This window comes from Dermacentor silvarum, chromosome 5 (assembly GCF_013339745.2).
Source record: "Dermacentor silvarum isolate Dsil-2018 chromosome 5, BIME_Dsil_1.4, whole genome shotgun sequence".
Lineage (NCBI taxonomy): Eukaryota > Metazoa > Arthropoda > Arachnida > Ixodida > Ixodidae > Dermacentor > Dermacentor silvarum.
Window position 1 is genome coordinate 20,232,656 of NC_051158.1, and position 19,835 is coordinate 20,252,490.

At 44.3% G+C, this 19,835-nt stretch overlaps 1 protein-coding gene across 1 annotated transcript; it reads left to right on the forward strand.

Annotated features, from left to right (window-relative positions):
• The first annotated feature begins 2,236 nt into the window (after positions 1-2,236).
• LOC119453007 (uncharacterized) lies at positions 2,237-11,203 on the forward strand. The gene is made up of 6 exons (XM_037714983.2): positions 2,237-2,520; positions 2,801-2,897; positions 4,320-4,438; positions 8,005-8,061; positions 8,173-8,217; positions 10,916-11,203. The coding sequence occupies exons 1-6, from the start codon at positions 2,466-2,468 to the stop codon at positions 10,984-10,986; spliced, it is 444 nt and encodes a 147-aa protein (XP_037570911.1). The 5' UTR covers positions 2,237-2,465; the 3' UTR covers positions 10,987-11,203.
• Positions 11,204-19,835: the final 8,632 nt, after the last annotated feature.

Consider the following 19,835-nt stretch of genomic DNA (forward strand, 5'->3'; position numbering starts at 1 on the left):
TACTTTACGAGTACGTACATTACTATGCATGAAAATAATTAACTGATATGACATTACCAAGCCAGTTATCACAAAAAATAACAAAGCCTGCCACCTAGCTCACAAAACACTGCCTCATACATTCAATAAAAGCTCCGAGATGTGACCACTTTTGGTTGTTTGCATGAAAGCTTTCAACTGCAGCGCCAACTTGCTTATCTCTCTATACCTACACACAAAAATACTTTACATAAACTTTACATTTACAGTATCGCTCCACTGTTTGTGTCCAGTAGCAAACCCTCAAACCCAGGATTCAGGTCCTGACAATAAGTGAAATACCGAAGGAAGTAAATGGTCTTTCCAACCAGATTTATAGCATGAAAATGCTATATACATGGGAATTTCTCGTCTTCAGAAGTGGGATTTTCTGGTTGAAAATGGAACATTGGGCTGTGCATAAAATTTTTCGGGCAAAAATTTGTTGGCTTCAGTGGTAGCTTTCGAAAGGCTTTCAAATAGTAACAGACTCGGAACAACTCGCATTGCCTTGATGGCCTACAAAACAGTTTTTCTAGTATGAAGCAGCCATTTTATATTACTGTTTCCTTAATCTACGAGCACATCTCTTAGAAAACCAAGAACACTAGCACCAACTCGCATTTAGAGCACTTTCAGAGGAGCTTATAATGGAAGATGAACAAGTTTACCTGCGGAGCATCAGCCTGAGTAATATGCAAACATTTCTGCTTAGGATGAAGCTTAAGAATTCAATCAATGGATCCAGAGGGGCCCTCTACCCCTAGGCATGTCGGTACTTTTGTGTTAACATATAGAGCATGCAGCAAGTCCTCTTCCCCACCGGCCACCAGTTCTTTATTTCATTTGATGAGGCCCACCACTGGGTGCTGCCCTGAATGTTGTACCCTGCATCGATCCTGCCATCGCACCTACAAAGGTCAGTTATTTATTTTATTTTATTTAATTTATTTAGATACCCTAAGGGCCCACAGGGGCATTACATAGGGGGGGAACATAAAGCAGAACACAATTTTTACAAATGAAGCATCGCAGGTGGTAAATACAGCACTTTGGGGTACAGCAAGTCGTGAAACATATTAACAAGGTAAATATTCTTACAAAATTCACACTCAACGAAGCAAGAACAAAATAGCGAAAGCGAATAAGTGCTCTGGATCAGTTCAGGTGAGTTTTAGGTGTACCAGGTTTCTGGTGAAACTGTGGTCACTGAAACTACTCGGTTTTTCATCAAGATTTTAAAAGTGCCATCCGGCAAAACTTGTTCATGATTTCGTAGGCTGAGACGAGAATTTATTGCACCAAGTAAAGCAGCTGCTCTAGACCAAATAAAATAAAAACACACGCACAAAAGAAAAAAGATTAAATTAGTGGCGTCAAATTAATGACACCGCGATATTGCGGTAATGTACCTATATTTGGGGACAATTCACTTTTGCTTGGCGTGATACGTACCACTGTCACACAGCGCGCTTTCGATCGGTGATCGAGTTTCTCGGGTCGCGATGGGCTCCGTTGCGGAAGCTGCGGGAGGGAGCCAATCGCGGTCGAGAATTTTGATCCGGATCGGGCTCGATCGTTATGGCAAGTGGCCATGTGACACCGGTATTACATTCCTTCCTCCATGACAGTCGGCGACAATCGCGTTGCGGTATGCTCCCTCCTCCATGTCCTACCCACTGCTTTCTCTAATCAACTCCTGACGTCATTGTAGTAGCCATGTTGGTGCCCCGACACGGCGATAAGGTGGGTGCGTGACGTCACGTGAAAGCTATCGTTGGAAGTGATCAATCGGAGATACTGTCAACCACTTAGCATTGGACATGCATTGGGTCGTGACCTTCAAACATATGTATTTTTTTTAATACGAAAATACAACGAATATTACCGCGCATTTTCACAGCGACATTCGGTGTTATCAATGCAGCTTAATTTCTCGGAACTTCCCTGGTTCTCGACACGATAAAAGAATTCAAACTTGCCGCCTAAATAATGGGAAAGCCGGATGCAACGCCAACAAGGTAATCGACGCTGTGACGACACAACCAATGAAAACGGGCGTCCCTGAAGTTCTTGCCATGACGCCTAGCATGACGCAAATGTGACGCAAATGACGAGACGTTTGAAAAGCAAAAACCAGCAAAACCGTCAACGGCGTATCTGATTAACTCGGCGTGATTTCCTGTTGAACAGCGTCATTGAAGAATTCCCTCGCTTATCGAAGAAATGCCACGAACGCTATTAAATCCGCTCGCAACCTCGTCGTTATTTTTATTGGCCTTTGATAGATGACGCCACCGACCTGTTCATGAGCGGGTGTTCTTCAACTGAGGCCGCACGCACGGCACGGTAAACAGCTGGGTACCGCACGGAGACCGTGCAGGGGGAAAGGTGGTGGCGACGAATTACAGCTTTTATTTTTTTTTTTAAACAACCGATTGGCTCCAATGTATACCGTCTCCAAAGCACCTCATCATGTCTTTTCCAAGTCACGAATAATAGGTAAGTCTTCCGAGTTCGGATGCGAAATGTGTTTGTAAAAAAACTCTTCGCGGAAGCGTCGCAGTAGAAAAATCGAGAGTTTCACGTGCGGGCGCATGCACGGATGGCGATGAAAAAAGAAGCAAAAAAAAGATACGCGTGACCCCACGTGGAATCGGGCAGCGGTCATTCACTCACGGCGCCGCTTAATCCGCGTATTATCGCGTATTATGCCCGATCTCCTCTGCTAATCCCTCGCGGTTTCCGTTTTTTTAACCCGTGCTTCGCTCTTTTTTTACAGGGGCTCCACCGAAATTGGCCAATACCGAAACGGCCGCCAACCGCAAAGCGACCACGACGAACGGATTTTACCACAACGGCGATGCCGAAGAAATCAGGTATGGGTAGTACTTTCCGGAACCGAATCAATCGCTCCGTTGCAACGGCAAAGACCCGAGCTTACAGCGCGACTCTTCGAAGTGCAAAGCGCGGACTTTGGCGTCCAGTTATAATTCGTCCCCGAGTTGGGGCCGCGGTTTCGATCGGATCTCGACACGGTCGATTGACACCGTTCTTTTCCGGACGTCGAAAGGCTATGCGTGGAAGTTGTGCGTGTGCTCCGGTCAAGAAAGATTTGCCGCAAATGTATGTGATATGAGCGCTTTTGGATGAACTCGATCGACCTTGTGAAGCTCGCTAGAGCGAATCGTTTCATATGTTTCCTTACGTAGTGATCCTCTCGGGCTTTTTCCCGATCTTTCTCGTGAAAGAGCGAGCGAGTAACACAGCAATTCGCGACGAAGTCTTCCGTCGCTTGCACGTCGATCGTTGCATCAGGGCTTTGAAGCGTCGTTGAATGATAATCCACGTGTGCGCATCATCGGCTCGTTGCAGATAGTTGAGCAGAAGTTTAAATGCGCAATGTGAAATACTGTATCAGATGGGATATGGATGCGTTCCACGCATCATAGCGTGCTGAAGCAAATAACGTACCGAGGGCGCCTTTTTTGGGCGCAACGTGCTCGAGACTTGGAACGAGGCCAGAGTCTTCCCTGTGTAGCTTTTAACCCTTTCACATCGACAAAAACCTGCTGTAGGCACTGCCTGGAGAACTGTGCGCAGACTGCTGGCAATGTCGCGAATGAATCGGGATGGTTCGGATCGCCACCTGTACATATTTTTCGTCTCAGGCTATCTTCCAGGGCATGTTACGGACTATTTTGACTTATTCTCTTCTCTTGGAATCAATGGGGAGCATCTTGATGTCCACTAAGTTTGTGCACAAATGCTAAAAAAAAGAAGAAAAGAAAAACATTATGTTGATGTGAAGCACTCTCTGCTGACATTCTTTTTACAGTTGAAAAGTAGCTGAAATCCTTGAACACATAACCTCGGTGGAAGTTGCTGACATCACTTTTTGTGATGTCATGCCTCTTGTAAAGTGATACTGATAACTTCTAAGCTATCACTTCCTATGAATTATGTTATGTAAGAAACATAAAATAACCAGCATTAACAATTCTCACCGGCATGCCTTTCCAGTCTGAAACATCATTTCGGTCCAAATCTATGTGAAGAACCATAAGCACAGAGCGTTTCAAATCGCAGCCAAATTATAACTTCTGTATACATCACCTGACGTGGCGTGGCGTTCACTGATCTAAGGAACTGCCGCTTAAAGAGGTCCTGACTTTTAACTTTTGGTAGGTGTAAACATTTACCAATATGTGAAGTTACAAGTGTCATATTAGTTGTCAACACTGCTTTTCACAAATTCCTGCACATTTCATTCTGCTGACTGGAAACGTTGTTGGCTGCAGGGGACCACGACCAGTTTTCTATCAGGTGAACAGCCGGCGGCTTCATTCGCCGTCGTCTCACCGGCAGCAGGAGCCTTTGACGCCACAACATGAAGAGCTAGCCCAGTACCTCGGCGATTGTGAGTGACACTTCTTCACACCTCAACTGCAGTTTGTCTTCGGTCAACCAATCCATGTTCAGACGACATGAATGGGGCGAAAGCCAGCCACTTTGAAAATTTGCTACTCGTTAGTACTGCTGCGACCAAGGCTAATTGGTTGTACATTATAGTCAACTGTTAAGGCCAAACTACACGTACAGTGCGGGACAGATCATGTGCGTCGAAGTGCGGCGCGGGTACAGATATCTCCTCCAGACAAATCAGTGCTTTGGCTGCCTTACGAAAATACGAAACAATGTCTGCCAAGACGGTAATAGTGAGCCAAGTGGGCGCGTGTCTTGTAGGTTCAAACCACCATTCCTCGCGAGGTGCACCAAACGCAAGGCGCTTGCGAACGCTTACTGGCGTGCCTTTAAAAGGAACACCTAGCGAGTAATAAATCCATTAAACGTCAAGCGATTTTACTTTGATTGAGACAAAGAAAGGTAGCCGATAGGATACATTAAGGTGACATTTGTGCATTAAAGAATAGCCTGCATGTCTTCATGATATGTTTCAGCTGTATTCGGTAGCCAAATACTGAGTGTTAGCTCTAAAACTGAGCCATACTGTACGTTGTAGATGATTGTTTTGTAATCTGGGGCTAGTTTATACATAGTTTACACTGCTGCTTTGTAAAATAACACCTTAAATACCACATACACCGGAGTGTGATTATCTCCCATCGTGCTCTAATGTGTGTGTGGTAAGTTTTGTGTTGCAGAACAGTGCAGTAAGTTGTCTGCATTGCTACTTGTAGTACAAAGCTTAACAAAAAATATTAGAATGGTGTGCATGATTCTGACATTCTGTCATGTCTTCTGATGCAACTAGCTAATTTATTCTAACCATGTCATGCCGGCTAGCCTGCATCCTAGTGTGCACGAAAAATACCAATGTTCAACTACCTCATCAGCGAAGAACAGTTGATGAATTCATGGTGGGGGGTGTTTCTAGGTAGTAACAAGTAGTTATGGTTACCACAAATGAACTTTTCTTTTCTAGCTCAACATTTGACGTCGGAAGTTTCGGAATGCTCTAAGCCACTTAAATTTTGCAGTAAGGAAGAGTAGGACATATACTGTGACACACATGGAAATTGTTCTCGGGATTGATTTTTCATGGGTTGTGAGGACATTTGCAACAATCTCAAAAGTGAGGCCTTCATGAAAGTTATATTGTCTACAGTATTTTGGCCAAGTGGGCCTAACAATATATGCAGGAGGAAAAAGATGGAGTGCATTTAACAGGCATTGTCATGTGATTAGTAAAAAGATGACCATTGTGGCTGAGACAATAAGTTTGCTGTTGACATATTTTTGCAATACTGGCCTGTATAGTCATACAGGACAGTAATAAGCCCTGTCAGGCCATAGATCTGACAGGGCTTATTACATGTGGGACAGGTAACTAAGGTTATGTTAGAGTAAAATAATGAATATCAAGGAAAGAAAAGCATAGAAAAAGGAGAGAATTGAGTGACGTGGTGAGATTTAAAATTTATATCCTCAGTTCACATGATTGATGTAGTGTCGGAGTGACTAGAGAGGCTTGGAAGAACCATTGTTCTGCAGTGTAGTTTATGATAATGACGATGGTGTCAGGGGGCCTGAAAATAGAGACATCTCAAGTTCACAGCAAAGTTCAGTGCCAGCATCATCGTCCTCAAAACGTTGGTCACAATAATCACATTGGGAACTGGCTCGGTTATTACAAGGTCATAGTGAGTCATTATGAAAATCGTGTAACAGAAAGAAATACTGTTTAATGTGTGCAATTGGGAGGAGGCCATGTGCGGTTGAAAGAAACCAACTTGGCACCATATGTGGCTTCCACAAGACATTGCAAAGGCAATGATTAGTGCAGTGCAACTGGTTTGGTTTGGGTCAACCAAATGACTCTGGCTCTTCCTTGGAAGTAATGTTATTTGAGGCCATCTCACTGCTGAAACCAGGGTCCAGGTTTTACAAGAGGTGCTGTGTGGCCCTCGTGCTATAATATTTTTCTTCCTGTGATATCAGATGTGCCCTACTACACTTTTTTAAGCAGTTCATTCCCCTTTGCTTTGTCATTTACAAATTTATCTTCGGCTTCACGTCTTTAGGTCATCCTTAATCTTGCACTGCTGCCTTTTCATTGGCAAGCATAAAGCCCCATCCCTTCTTACCTCTTCAATTATCTCCCAGCGATGCAGTTATTGTTTTTGCTCATCACATGACTAACTTTCTTTCATCACATGCTACACGGAAGCAGTGGAAATGCATGTAAAAAAGTAGCCCGTGCTCTTGCAACAAAAGTGATAGAATGTCTGGGAACATGATGTCAGCATAGAGGATCACTGGCTCCCATGTAATTCAGAGTGACCTGGCAGGCATTGCGAACATACAGTAGACAATGAAGATTCAAAAGCTTCATCTCAACTTTCTCTCTCGAACCATGACTGAACCACAGTCCATGACCACGGCATTGCCCTTGATCATGACCATGCTTCAGACGGTCATTCCAAACTTGTCTTTCCTTTTCTTTTGAGCTTAACTCCGAATTGAGCTCATACGATCTAATCACCTCAACCTTTCTTCTTGGATCGTGGCTGAACTGTGGTCTATGGCCTGTTCTGTGACCTTGACCAGGGCTTCCGGAAGTGTATTTTGAGCTTGGGGGGCAGGAGCTGGGGCTCATTTCCCCAAGACATTTTTTTTTTCTTTTGTAATTGTGAAACCACAAGGCATATTATTATAATATTATTCTAATATTACTGTTTATTATATTGAAAGAGGGTTGACCCTCAGGGCTTTGGAAGAAGTGCCCCCCTCCTCTGCAATGAAGCCTGTGGGAAACTTGCCTCTACTGGCTCTCAGTTCCGGATCCCCTGACCTTGACCGTATGCTTCAGAGACGAGGTCATTCTAAACTTGGATTTTTGTGCTTCTCATTGACCTTCCAGCGATGCAGGTGTCACTTTTTCTCATTACGTAATCAAACCATCTCTGCTTTCCTGTACCAAGGCTGAACCACAGTTCATTACCATGACTTGTCCATAACTTGGCCATGCTTCGGACATGGCCATTGCAAAATTTTTCTTTTTCGTTTCGCATGGCCATCAGTCTTGTCCCTGAATTATTGAACCTTCATGGCGTCCTGTATGTGTGCAGTGCCTGCACAGTCACTATGAAATACATGGGAGCCACTGGTGCTCTATAGTATTGTCATGTTCCCAGGCACTCTATCCCTCTTGTTGATTGAGCATGGGCTACTTTTTCCGTGCATTGTCACTGCTTCTTTACTTTCACATAGCATGCAATGAAAGAAAATTGACATGGCCCTAACCGTGCACCATAAACCGTGATTAACTGGGAAGGGGTAGCCTTCTATGTGATCCCCTGTTTTGGCATTACTGTGTAGGCAATGGGAAAAAAAATACAGGTTTATATGGAATGTCGTGACTTCTCTTGCTACTGCCATTGACTGGACTACCTCACGTTGATTGATTGAGAGATACGCGCAGAACAGACTGTGACGAACTTCCTTTTCTCCTTGTTCCCTCAGCCTGGAACACGGTTCGCCGAGAATACGAGCATGCGAATCAGCAGGCACAAAACTCTGGTAAGCACCTGGTAGTCAGTTCCTGCCTTTTGTGCTGCAGCAGCTGTTGTTAGCAGCTGTTAGCGCCTTGTTCACGGCCCGTGCCCTTACGCATGCGCCTCTTCGTTGCAGCCCCGCAGGTTGTCTACAAGAAAGTGCAGCCGTCTCGAACACCTGGTATGTCGGTGCATTTCATTTATTATGCTTAAGCCTCCGAAGTCCATTCTGTCTTCTAGCTTGTACTGCGAGGGTGATCCAACATTCGTCACGCCTTTTTGTGGAATTTACTTAAGCCAGATTTCGGAAAAGGCAAATCAATTTATTTTATAAACAGCAGTCCAGCTCTTGAACACACTTTGTCTATCTGTATGCCGTTCTTTTTGTGTTCGGACGTGACTGGATGTAAATCTAGGAGTGTTATAACGCATAATTCTGTTTTGTGCTTATTTTATGCACCTTATATAATTCAAACAAAATATTATACATACTCCACTGGCTTTTTAAAAAATCCTTGTAATGCCCAAACACAGTTCCACATCATGCAAAATTAAAACAACTTGTTCACCTGTATTTCTGGCCATAAAGAGTACATTTGTAAATAAACGTTGAAATGTTATTTGAGCAAGGACCTGATTACAGTCAAACCTCAATATAACAAACCTCGATTTAACGAAATTGGCAATGTAACAAACTATTTTTATTTCCCGATCTTAGTTCCATTGAATTAACAAAACCTCAAATTAAAGAAATTTCCGATCTAACTAAGTTTTTCGCTGCAAGTACAACTTCGTTATATCGAGGATCAACTGTATATAGTAAATAAGTAATTAGTGATTGGTTTTATATACTATCCACTACAGAAACATTGCTCCAGTGCATCAGGAATGCTTCTATAGGCTATACATTAAGCTTGACAATATTGAGGTATCACACTCGGCATAGCGTAAATGATACGTTGGACTTTACAAGGTTAATTCTGTTAACTGCCGAGCAGCAGCTATACACAAGTCTCTTTTGAATTACCTTTGTACGTGGTTTCCCCTTCGTTTGCCAAATTTTTGTTTCAAACCCACATTATATTTAGTATAATTCTTTGCTGTGTACTATTCACTCCCTTTTCTTCATAAGAATATACACAAAAACATATTGTATAGCACGAATTGTGTAACTTTTGCTATTTCTGGAATTTTCGGAATTGGGAGGATAATTTACCAATGGAAGTGTAAATGGTTTTGCTTTTACAAAGCAGCTGTGGCATAGTAGTTTGAATTCTTGGTATGCATATGCACTCAGATATCTTACATTAGGCAATCTATCTAGATAGATATCTTGCATTACATTAGAAACCATTAGCCTCATACAGACAGACATTACACCTGAAATTTGTGCTTCAGGTCAACCAGGATATAACTGGCATTGATAATAGCATTTATCTCAAATCACTACATTATGTTTCAACCACAGGACACCATAGTAAAAAAATATGTGCAAACAAGTTTGCATTACCCATTTTAGTATGAATTTTTTTCCTTGCATGATTAGCCAATGGAATGCATTACCACAGCAAGTAGTAGATGCCTCCAGCCTTTTTGCTGCTGTCAAAGATATGTTCTAAAGCATGTGATTTCTTTTCTTTTGCTAAAAAAAATTTAATATTATTTATTGTCGCAGCAATTTTTTTTTGTACTTCAGTTTAAGGTGTTTGTCGCTTTTGTGCTCGATATTATAGCTGTGTAACTTCTCTACAGTAATGCCTTTTTGGCACTGTAGGTATGTATAATAAATAAATTACATTGTTCTGTGATTTGAGTGCCATACGCAGTAGAATCTGAGATCGCTAGCAGTGGGAATTAGCGTTAGTCAACCTTTTTTTTTTTTTTTCTTTGATGCTTTCATGTCAAGTTCCAGGGCATGTGAAATTATTTGATTTGAAAACATATATACACTTGACAAGAAATGGAAAGCAAGGAATGTGAAATTGATGACACTTTGCTTGCACTCACAGAGGCAGCCGTTGTTATCTATACCACGTCGCTAAAACCACAAGTCGGCTTGCTCCATCTTCTACCAGGTGTCATCGTAGGAAGATGAACATGTGGCCTTTGAGCAGTGCATTATTACCATCAAGTATGCTGTCGTGTTTCAAACCTGGAAGCAGAGAGCAGTAACTCAACTCGGGTTTATAAAAAAGCAAGTTCCTTGCACTTGTGTACGTCATGCCATCTATTTGATAGATTGGTAGACTCGGGTGTGCAGTCGTCTGTTGAGCATTGTCTCCGATGTAGCAATAGCGACGCCTGATAAGTGCACTTGTAAGCCAGTGTTGGAGTTCACGCAATCTGTTTTGGAGACACGCTGAAGCGAGCAGCTGCACAAAGCGTTCTGTGCCGGCGCTCCTCATCCCTCCATAGCGATGTGACAGCGATTACTCGCGGTCATCGAATGATATCTGTTCATGTTTGGAAAGAAAGAGCGATAGAGAGGGTTTTAGTAGACTCCTGTGACTCTAGCTTCACAGACAGTTGACTTACAAAGGCTGGCTGCGCGACGTTAATGCTCGTTCCTGGGGACGTATTCTCGTTTGATCGCTTTCGGCGATTATCACTTTCAGTGCGCGCTTATTGGCTAGCTGAGCAAAACCGGATGAGCTGATTGGCTCGTTGAGCACTGCGTCACGCGAAGGCAATAGTATCGCCGAAAGTGATCGACCGAGAATGTGTCCCCTGGTTTTTTTTTTTCCTTGCTGTGTGATTTTAACCATGGAAAAAAAATGGTCATACTTTTTATATCCTGAGTTCCCAATTTTGGCGAAAAAACAAGCGACACTTTGCCCCAAGCAACCTGACTATAATGTTCTTGCACATTCACCGTGCAGACTTCGAGCCGTGCAACTATGAGAGGATCTGGGCGGAACACCACTACTGGAGCATCGTGCAGTCTGCCTGATGGCGCAACACTACTGCCTACCGGCTACCCCGAATTTTTTTTTTTTTCGGGGACAATTACGCACCATGCCACCAGCGTCCGCCGCACATCCCCTTTCAGAAGCCGCTTCATGCCACCCTTGCAAGTCTGGTCATACACCAGTCTTGCGTGCACGTCCGTGGCAACTCTGTAATATACATTAGGTATAAATAAATTGTTACAGCGGAATTTCTAGGAACATTGACTTTCAGTGTCTATCATTGTGTGTTTTTTTTTTTCCTTCTCTCTCTGTTTTTTTTTTTCTTTTTTTTTCATTCAGTGGGTCACGTATGCCTTGTTTCACCAGAAATTAGTTCTAGTGTCATTAGCGCATGTAGGATTTCTGTCTGTGGTGGTGGTGAACTTTTTGTAGGAAAGCATGACAGTTTTTAAGAGGATATCTATGCACACACACACTCAACCCTGAATAGAGAACACTCCAGGACAGTTTGTACCCTTTGGGGTTTATCTTCATCCCAAACAATAATCGTCATCCAATGTTGCCTGCCTTTGCTTTCTTTAACGCTGATAACGTGCGTGGCACGTTATCAGCGTGCGTGGCATTGTATTCTCGACAAGAAAGTAGCGAGCACAGCGTTATCAAGAAAGAAAACATAAGCAAGAGAAATGACGTTTACTGTTTGGAGACAACGTACGCCCCAGAGTGCAAACTTTTTTAAAGTGAACCTTCGGAGGCAGGGGGGGGGGGGGGGGGGGGGGGCTGGGTAACCAACCCTCCCAGCCCCCTAGTCCGTACGCGTGCGCAAACCTCTGCAGTAAAAGCGATAAAAGTATGCAACCCTTGCCTGTTTCGAATCTGCCTTTTCATGTGATGATAATATGAGCAACCAGTTTGAAACGGGATTGTGGCATACGCCTTCAAGCTAGTTTTTTTTTTTTTTTTTTTTTAACTTCCCGGTGTATCTTAATTCCTAAATGCCGCATACGCATGCGGCATTTATATAGCGCATGCGCCCGACCCTAGCGGAGAAGTCGCGAAACATTTTGGTCGGACGTGGCCTCCAATATTCATGTTGGACAACGTGCAGCGCGCCCTCCAATCTTGGAGGCCATGATGCAAACTTGAAAATGATCGAAGGTGAGTATCTAATCTGCGGGATAATAATAATAATAATAATAATAATAATAATAATAATAATAAACGGAGCAGCTATACTATAGGCTGTCGGCAGACTTCAAACTGCGACAAAGCCGCAGCATTTATTGTATACGCAATGATCTGTTTGAAATCCGCCAACAAAGATTGGTCGTGTCGGCTGTAACGCAAATCGCAACACGTCGTCGCCTATACAAGTAAGAGTTACTATATATGGCTCCCGCCATAGACTCCCTGTGGGAGCTATATACAGTAACTCTAATGCAAGTGTGAGGCCAGCGCCTCTGGTGAGGCATAACGACCTTGCGGCATAATGAGATGCAAGTGAGGAGACAATGGTAAACAAGAGTGACGTGGAGTTTCATTTCTGGACATCGCGGCAACATGCCAATGAACGTGCCCATATCGACGCGAGAATGACGACGTAGTGTATAGGGAGTTCTAGAATGGGCTATCCAATCCACACGCAAGCGTTGGGGGACACGGACTCCATTGTGGGTCCTTTGCGCTCTTACGTGTTCGCTTTGTGTTCTTTTGTGCGCCCCGGCGGTTTGCGTCCCCCAACGCTTGGGCACCCTAATAATAAAGCTTTCAGATGTTCTGCCAGCGAATGATCGTCAATTATCATCTCTTTGAACCTCTTGTGACTAAAGACAAAGGGGCTTTACTTGTGGCAATTAAGCCTGCAGTTCCAACCAATGCGACGGCAATGAGATCCACTGGATCTCATGTGGACATTCACTGCAATGATGTGGATATTCCTGGGATCTGCTGAATACGTCAGTGGAGGTTGCTGCACTTTCCGCGTCTTGCAGACAGTCCTTGCATATGGGCGTGAGGGACATCATAGGGACCTGGTGGGTATACATTGCACGGACGTGTCGGAGCCTTTTGCGAAGTGTTCGCTATAACGAGTATTACGTAGTTCGCAGCAGACGCTTTGCGACAGGTGCAGCGTCTTACGTTGTATATGCCACGGGCAAAACACACACGCAGCAAGATCGGATACATCGCGTGCACACTTATGCACACATGCGCGCGCGCGGAAGACAGAAATGACATTTAATTAGTTCAAAAGAAACTAAGGCCTCAGCCCGGGTCGTAGGCTCCTGGCTCAGCATGCGTTCTTGACGTGCTGCTGCACCAGACGCGGCCATCATAGTTTTTCAAAGGTGTGCTTTTTTTTTTTTTTTTTTTGTTACTTCTATAGGCCCTCCCCCAGGCACAAGTAGCATATTGAAATAACTGAAGTTCTTAATGTGAATTGTGTAACAAAAAAACAAGTACAATGTTTACATGAGCTGCAGGCATTATGGCTTCGGATTATAGTTTGGACATATCGGAAAACGTTTCTCTCAAGAGGAAACTGAAAGGCAGAGGCCTCGGGTCGGACAACCATTCACGTGCAGGCCGGGAGAGGTCCATATGCAATATTCGTGGGACGCCCTCGGCCATAGCTATGCCTCGGTATAGAATACCCGAGACTGCAGGGACGTCCGATGGATTTTTCCATTTGTCTCCGAAGAGGCCCTCCGCAGATATTGGAACGTGATTTGAAATCGGACGTCTCGGGGCAGAAGTGTATTCACTTGGGAAGACATGCGAGAAGTGCCCGACACTGCGAGCGTCGCGTGTCCGTCTGTTCTCTTGAGTGTGCCGCTATCTTTGCTGCTTATCGGCCATGCAGCGCTATCGGCCGCCGAGCAGAGGTGAGCAAACCCACACACTGCGGTTACAAACAAAAGTATAAACTGTGCCCTCTCGAGCAAACGGTGTAGGACGAGACAGACTGCCAGCCTGGGTTGATGCAAAACGCACCCCCTACAGTTTGTTCCAAGTTGATTCAGAGCAGGGTCTCCGATGCTTAGATAGCTGAGACTTCTTCTTTCTGGGGTTTTGCGTGCCGAAACCAGTTCTGATTATGAGGCACGCCGTAGTACAGGGCTCCGGATTCATTTGGACCACCTGGGGTTCTTTAACGTGCACTACAACGCAAGCACACGGGCGTTTTTGCATTTCGCCTCCATCGAAATGCGGCTGTTGAGACTCGAGTAGCGTTTAGGCCGGTGATCCTTCAGCCAGAGTGATGAGTACGTCTGGGAGTAAGAGCGATAGAAAAATGGTTTATTCTACATATTTACAGTGGCTCCAGATATGGAAGCACACTCCATGGGGGAGCACCTTGAAAGTCTCAGCTCACTACATGTCTGAGCACATATCGAAACACGTCAGGACACATCACTGCACTCAAGGTGTCTCCTTATAGAACATTCGTCTTCCCTAGTTGACCCGACTAGGGAATCAGATGACCTTGATGCGGCCAATCAGAGGGGTCGTATTGTTCACCGAACTCCGCCTCTAATGTTGCACCTTTGAAGCAAGGACGAGGCAATCCGGAAACAGGGGGTTGACACTCCTTCCACGAAAGTCGGTGACTTAGTTTCTTGCCCTCCAACGGTCATCTTGCCAGGGTCGGGAGAATGACCTTCACGCTAATCCCCGCTTCTAACGAAGGGTGGCGGTTGTGGTCGGTCGCTTCTAAGTGAGCTTCTTTGTCATCGTGTCACTGCCGGTGTCAGGCCGTGTCGCCAGGTAGGCGACCGCTGATGAAAGGGGTGGCATCGGGGGAAGCACCCAAAGAATGCGCACTGCCGAGTTGGGGCGCTTGTTTGCCCGTCTTGTCGGTGTCGGGCACGGTAGCCGTCTGGGCGACGCTGATGAAAGGGCCTGCCTCGATGGGAAACAATCAAGGAATGCGCCCGGCCGATTCGGGACGCAACACGGCCGCCGCGGCCGGGATTCGATCCCGCGATCTCGTGCTCAGCAGCGCAACGCCTTAGCTGACAGCCACCGCGGCTGGTCTTAGATAGCTGAGACTACAGCCGAGTGTATTCTAGATCACTGTACTTGGGCAACGCACGCCAAGGCGTCGAGGCGCCCTAATAATTAATCAGTCCGAGAAAGTGCGTCGAACCGACGATCTCACCCGTGTATGCGCAGGGTGAGTTAAATCTGTCCGGTAACTTGCAAGCCATTGAAGATCGATCGACCTAACCTAACCTATCCCATCCTCTCTTTGGAGAGGATAGGTTAGGTTAGCTTAGGTTAGAAAAAAATCCTTAAGTAATACGGCTCCACATCTGGGGTCGTATTATTTAAGGATTCTTTCGATCGGGTCTATTCATTTCTCTCTCACCACCCGAACCTAGTGGCCTATTCCAGCTATAACAAAGACGTGGTGTTAAGTCAGTCAATGACGAAGGGCAACTAAAAAGGATGTAAGATGGAAACATTCCTTACATAATACGGCTTCTGGTCATTCTTTCTAAAACCGCAGCCTACCTTAGTCTACTCTCTTATATAATGAAATAAACGCACTGGCTGTGGCGCGGGCTTGGCGTTTGGCCCTCGATCTCAAGCTCGTCGAAACGCTTGGGGGGGGGGGGGGGGGGTCTTAAGGTCCTGGTGTTTCCGTCACGTGACCGAACTCTCCTTTCTCGTTGGTGAAAGCACGTACTCGTACACTGTCAAAAAAGCACTCGACTCCAATTGAGAAATTTCCAATCGTAAATTAGTACATAATTGGACCAATTAGACCAACTGGAACGTGAACAATTGGTTTTTGTTGCAGTGCCCAATTTTACCCAATGGGTACCAACTAATAGGTGGGAATGACCAATTGCACTAATGGGCAATACCAACACACACGCACACACACACACACACACACAAATATATATATATATATATATATATATATATATATATATCATCAGCCTATATTTATGTCCACTGCAGGACGAAGCCCTCTCCCTGTGATATCCAATTACCCCTGTCTTGCGCTAGTTGATTTCAACTTGTGCCTGCAAATTTCCTAACTTTATCACCCCACCTAGTTTTGAAGCGAACGCTTCATTACGCTACCTCGGGCAGCCGTCGGCGACTCAACCGTTTTCACATTGAGAGCTAGAGGTCAAACCACGAGAGAGCATTAAGGCGCGTTTGTAGTCCGACGTTATCGGCACGCGGACGAGCGTCATCAGAGGCCGGGCGCGTCGGAGCGCATTGGCCACGCGTCCGGTTACGTTGGCGGTGCCAGTACGTCGAACCATCGGTCGAACTATAGCCGCTGTTGTTCTCGCCAACGTGACACAACGTGTGCGCGCGTTCACGCTACGTCGGACTATATTTAGGCCTTTACCTAAAAGGAGACATTGCCGCCGTTGCCCGAGTAGAGTTGGGCCTGGCTGCGAGTTGCAACCAAGTCTCACTACTTTACTAATCACCGCAGTGTCTTCATAGGCATAAATAAATGATGAACAAACACTGTATTCATTGCAAACATGTCTGTATATCATTGCGAAACCACACCTCGGCCACAGCTCGACAATGGCCCTAGCCAGGGCAGTGAAGGTTTCGCTATCAACCAGGGTTAACCAAAGCTAAACCACAGCAATTTTCTGCCGTCCTCGACTGCGCTTGCCTTCTCTTGGTACCCTTCTCTAAGCTATACGCACTATCAATTGTGAAGACGTTTAGTTAAAAAAAATGTCAAAAAAGTTCTACGCCATGAGTACCATTGGTGTCTCCAAGCCATATACGCTTCTAGCCATTGCGACAACAATTACTGAGAAAAAGTGTCAAAATTCAAAAGACATTGCCAGGGAGGATCCAGAGCAACCTCAACGAATTGGAGGGATGGGAGGGCTTGCCAATACATAGAGTGAACAGGGGGGGGGGGGCTGTCAATTTTGTAAGTGCGGAGGTTTCCGGCATGCTTCGCAAAAGTAGAGGAGGATAATTGCGTTGATAGGGCATATGAAATCCCTTGTAGCTTAATCAACACCACAAATAGAGCGCGCGGAAACGGATTCTTAGATTTCGTACGCACGTTTTGAAGCGCGCACAATCGCCGGTTCAAATCTGGCGCCACACTGACAACAAGTTGCGACTTGCAGGCTGCAGCCCTCAAAAAGGACGCGCAATTTATAATGTACATAAATAGCAAGTAAAAAAAATATAAAACGTATGCTGTTCCATAAACGTAGCTATGCGTTAAAGTTGTTTTAAAGTGAAAATATGTAAGCATGAGAAAAGATTCGACAGCTTAATTGAAGCGCAGCGCCGGTAGCGCAAGTGGCGCCACATGCAACGGGGTGCCGCTTCGCGCTCTTTTTTGCCGATTTTGAAACTTTCGGTAGCGGTGGCGGTGGTTCGTTCCTGCTTTTCGCTTGCTTAAAGTGATGAGTTTTCGAGTGGAGAACTTCGGATCGGTGTTTGCGAGAACGGCAGCGACAACGCCGCTCTATTTCGCTTCGGTAAGTGATTTTATTATATGATTGAAGGGCTCCTACTTTGCTGGAAATCATGTTGCACGATTTGAACGACACGAACGTCAGTTAACCTTTCAGATTGTCGCGTTCATGCAGTTATTGACAAAAGCCTGTTTCATATTTCAAGTTTGTTTTTTTAGGTCTGTTAGCTGCATTTTTTTTTCTTTCCCTTTTGCCTCCTTGAAACTTGGATATGATACTGGCATTGAGGCTACGACGGGAGCTGTGCCATTCCGTTACCGACTCGATATGCGGTTGCGATGCTATATTCATCATATCGCGCGAAAGTCGTCTCAACACCGTTCGTTGGCATTCCAAATCGGGGAGAAAGAATTTGCTAATGGCCCCTCATTTAGTTCTAGAAGTGTGTCCACTTTACTGTTAGGCATGAAGGCAATGCAAATAGTACCAATGGCAGGCATCAAACAAGTGCGGTCGTCGAAGGTGACGGTCACGTGCAGCTGATGCCTCTTTTGTACAATGATGACAGTAAAGAGCAGAAGTTTATGATGCTGTTTCAAGGGAAGCCACAAGGGAGTAAAACAAAATCATCATCTCATAAGCATAATTATGCAACACTTCATGAAAGTTAAACTTTTAAAGTGGTTCAAAAATCTGACGGGCACTGCATTCTATTTTGAGCGCAAAATATTATCACCTTTACGCATTAGCTAAACGAAACTTGCAATTTAGTACTGTGTGACTCTTTTCAGTGTTCCCGTGTGAAATGTAAAAAAGCCTATCCGCAAATCGTGGTGAACTTTAAATTACTTTTGCGTGTATTGTTTTGGTTGAATGCCTATAATATATAATAAAAAAATTTGCTTAAATAACAAAACTTGACCGGCAGTTGGCCTTCATTCTATTTTTAGTGAATGGTCGCTGAACTGCACTAACCCATGTTCACGTTCACTTATTTACCACATGCATGGAGTTTCACATAAGTGGTTGGGACGAGGGAAAAAAAGCTGCATTAAAAACAGCTTGACTAGCCCCACGTCCCCGGTTCACTATGGCAGCATGGCAGTAAAAGAAAAGTACATTTCAACATCGGTGTCAAATAAAAAAAAAAGAAAAAAAACATGATATCCACAGAAAACATATTTACAAAAAGTGAAATTTAACTATGAACATATTTAACACAGCATGCTTAAAACAGAAGTGTTAGAGAGTGTGCGAACATTTGTGTTGCTTGCAGTGCGAACAGCTGCGAACAGTGTGCGAACAGCTGTGTTGCTTGCAGTGTTGTCACAGAGTAGTGTTAAGTCAACGTAGTCCGCATCTTTTTCAATTTTTGTTGTCCCGAGCATATCATTAATTTTTTTTTCGGAACACCTGTCTTTACTTGGCCGTCGCATTTGAAATTCTGTGCAAGCTTTCACTGTTCATATGGCGTTCTACATTTTTTACTGCAAGAGGAATACCTTGGATGAAGCGATTCATAGCTGTCATTGAATGTGACCTTGAAGTAACGTAGGGTTAATTTGGCTGCAGAGAGAAAGCAATGACAATAAAGTTGAGACATTTGCGCTATTTCCTTGACGAAAGCCGGTGCATCTTAAGGCTGTTAATAGCTAATGTGCTATTATTTTGCTATTCTAATTTAAGTAGTCGTTTGTGCTATTTGTATCAGCTGATCAATGTTGTCTGAATTTCAGAGGCTGCTAGGAACGACCCAACGTGAGCTAATATGCTGTCACACTCTATCGAAACAGTGGCAGACTGACTGACAAAACTGCTGCTTGAGTGTCATCTGCGACTCAAAGGTAAATGTGATGCATTTTATAACCTTAATTACATAAAATTCTTACTGTGTTTTCTGACATAAATGAAAGTGAGCTACACTTGTATTTATTGGCGGGGAACCTCTAGCTTCTTAATTTAGTTATAAGTCTGGACTCTAGCTTACTAAATTGCGATGTTTCAATGCTGTCAGCTTCAGAAACGGCAGCTTATGTTATGCTGCTTGTCAGTAAGAAAAATGGCCTTTCCCTTTTGAAATTCACCATATCCAATGTGAATTTGACATCAAAACAATGATAAGGTTGTTTGTCATTGTGCTGACGAGAGAGTCAACCACAAAATTTGTATCGCGTTTTTATGCCAAGAGTAGATATCTGTCAACCCAGTAATTATGCTTTGGAGCCTCAATTACTTGTTTGTTTAATAATACAGAAATATAATTAATTAATACATTACCTTTTAGTGTGACAGCTAAAAGCATGCGCGAAGTGTAGTGTGGCTTTGGATGTGAAACAGAAGTCTGTTCATGTCACCAATACTCGATGTGGCGGTCTCATGGTACCAGATAACTGACGCATACACACATACTGTGATCATGCTGACAAAACAAAGATCGTTCAACACCTGACAGAAAAACT

Coding starts and splice junctions, on each gene's coding strand:
- LOC119453007 (XM_037714983.2), top strand. CDS start 2,466: ATGTATACCGTCTCCAAAGCACCTCATCATGTCTTTTCCAAGTCACGA. Junction 4,439..8,004: donor AGCCCAGTACCTCGGCGATT/GTGAGTGACACT, acceptor TTGTTCCCTCAG/CCTGGAACACGGTTCGCCGA. Junction 8,218..10,915: donor GCAGCCGTCTCGAACACCTG/GTATGTCGGTGC, acceptor TTCACCGTGCAG/ACTTCGAGCCGTGCAACTAT.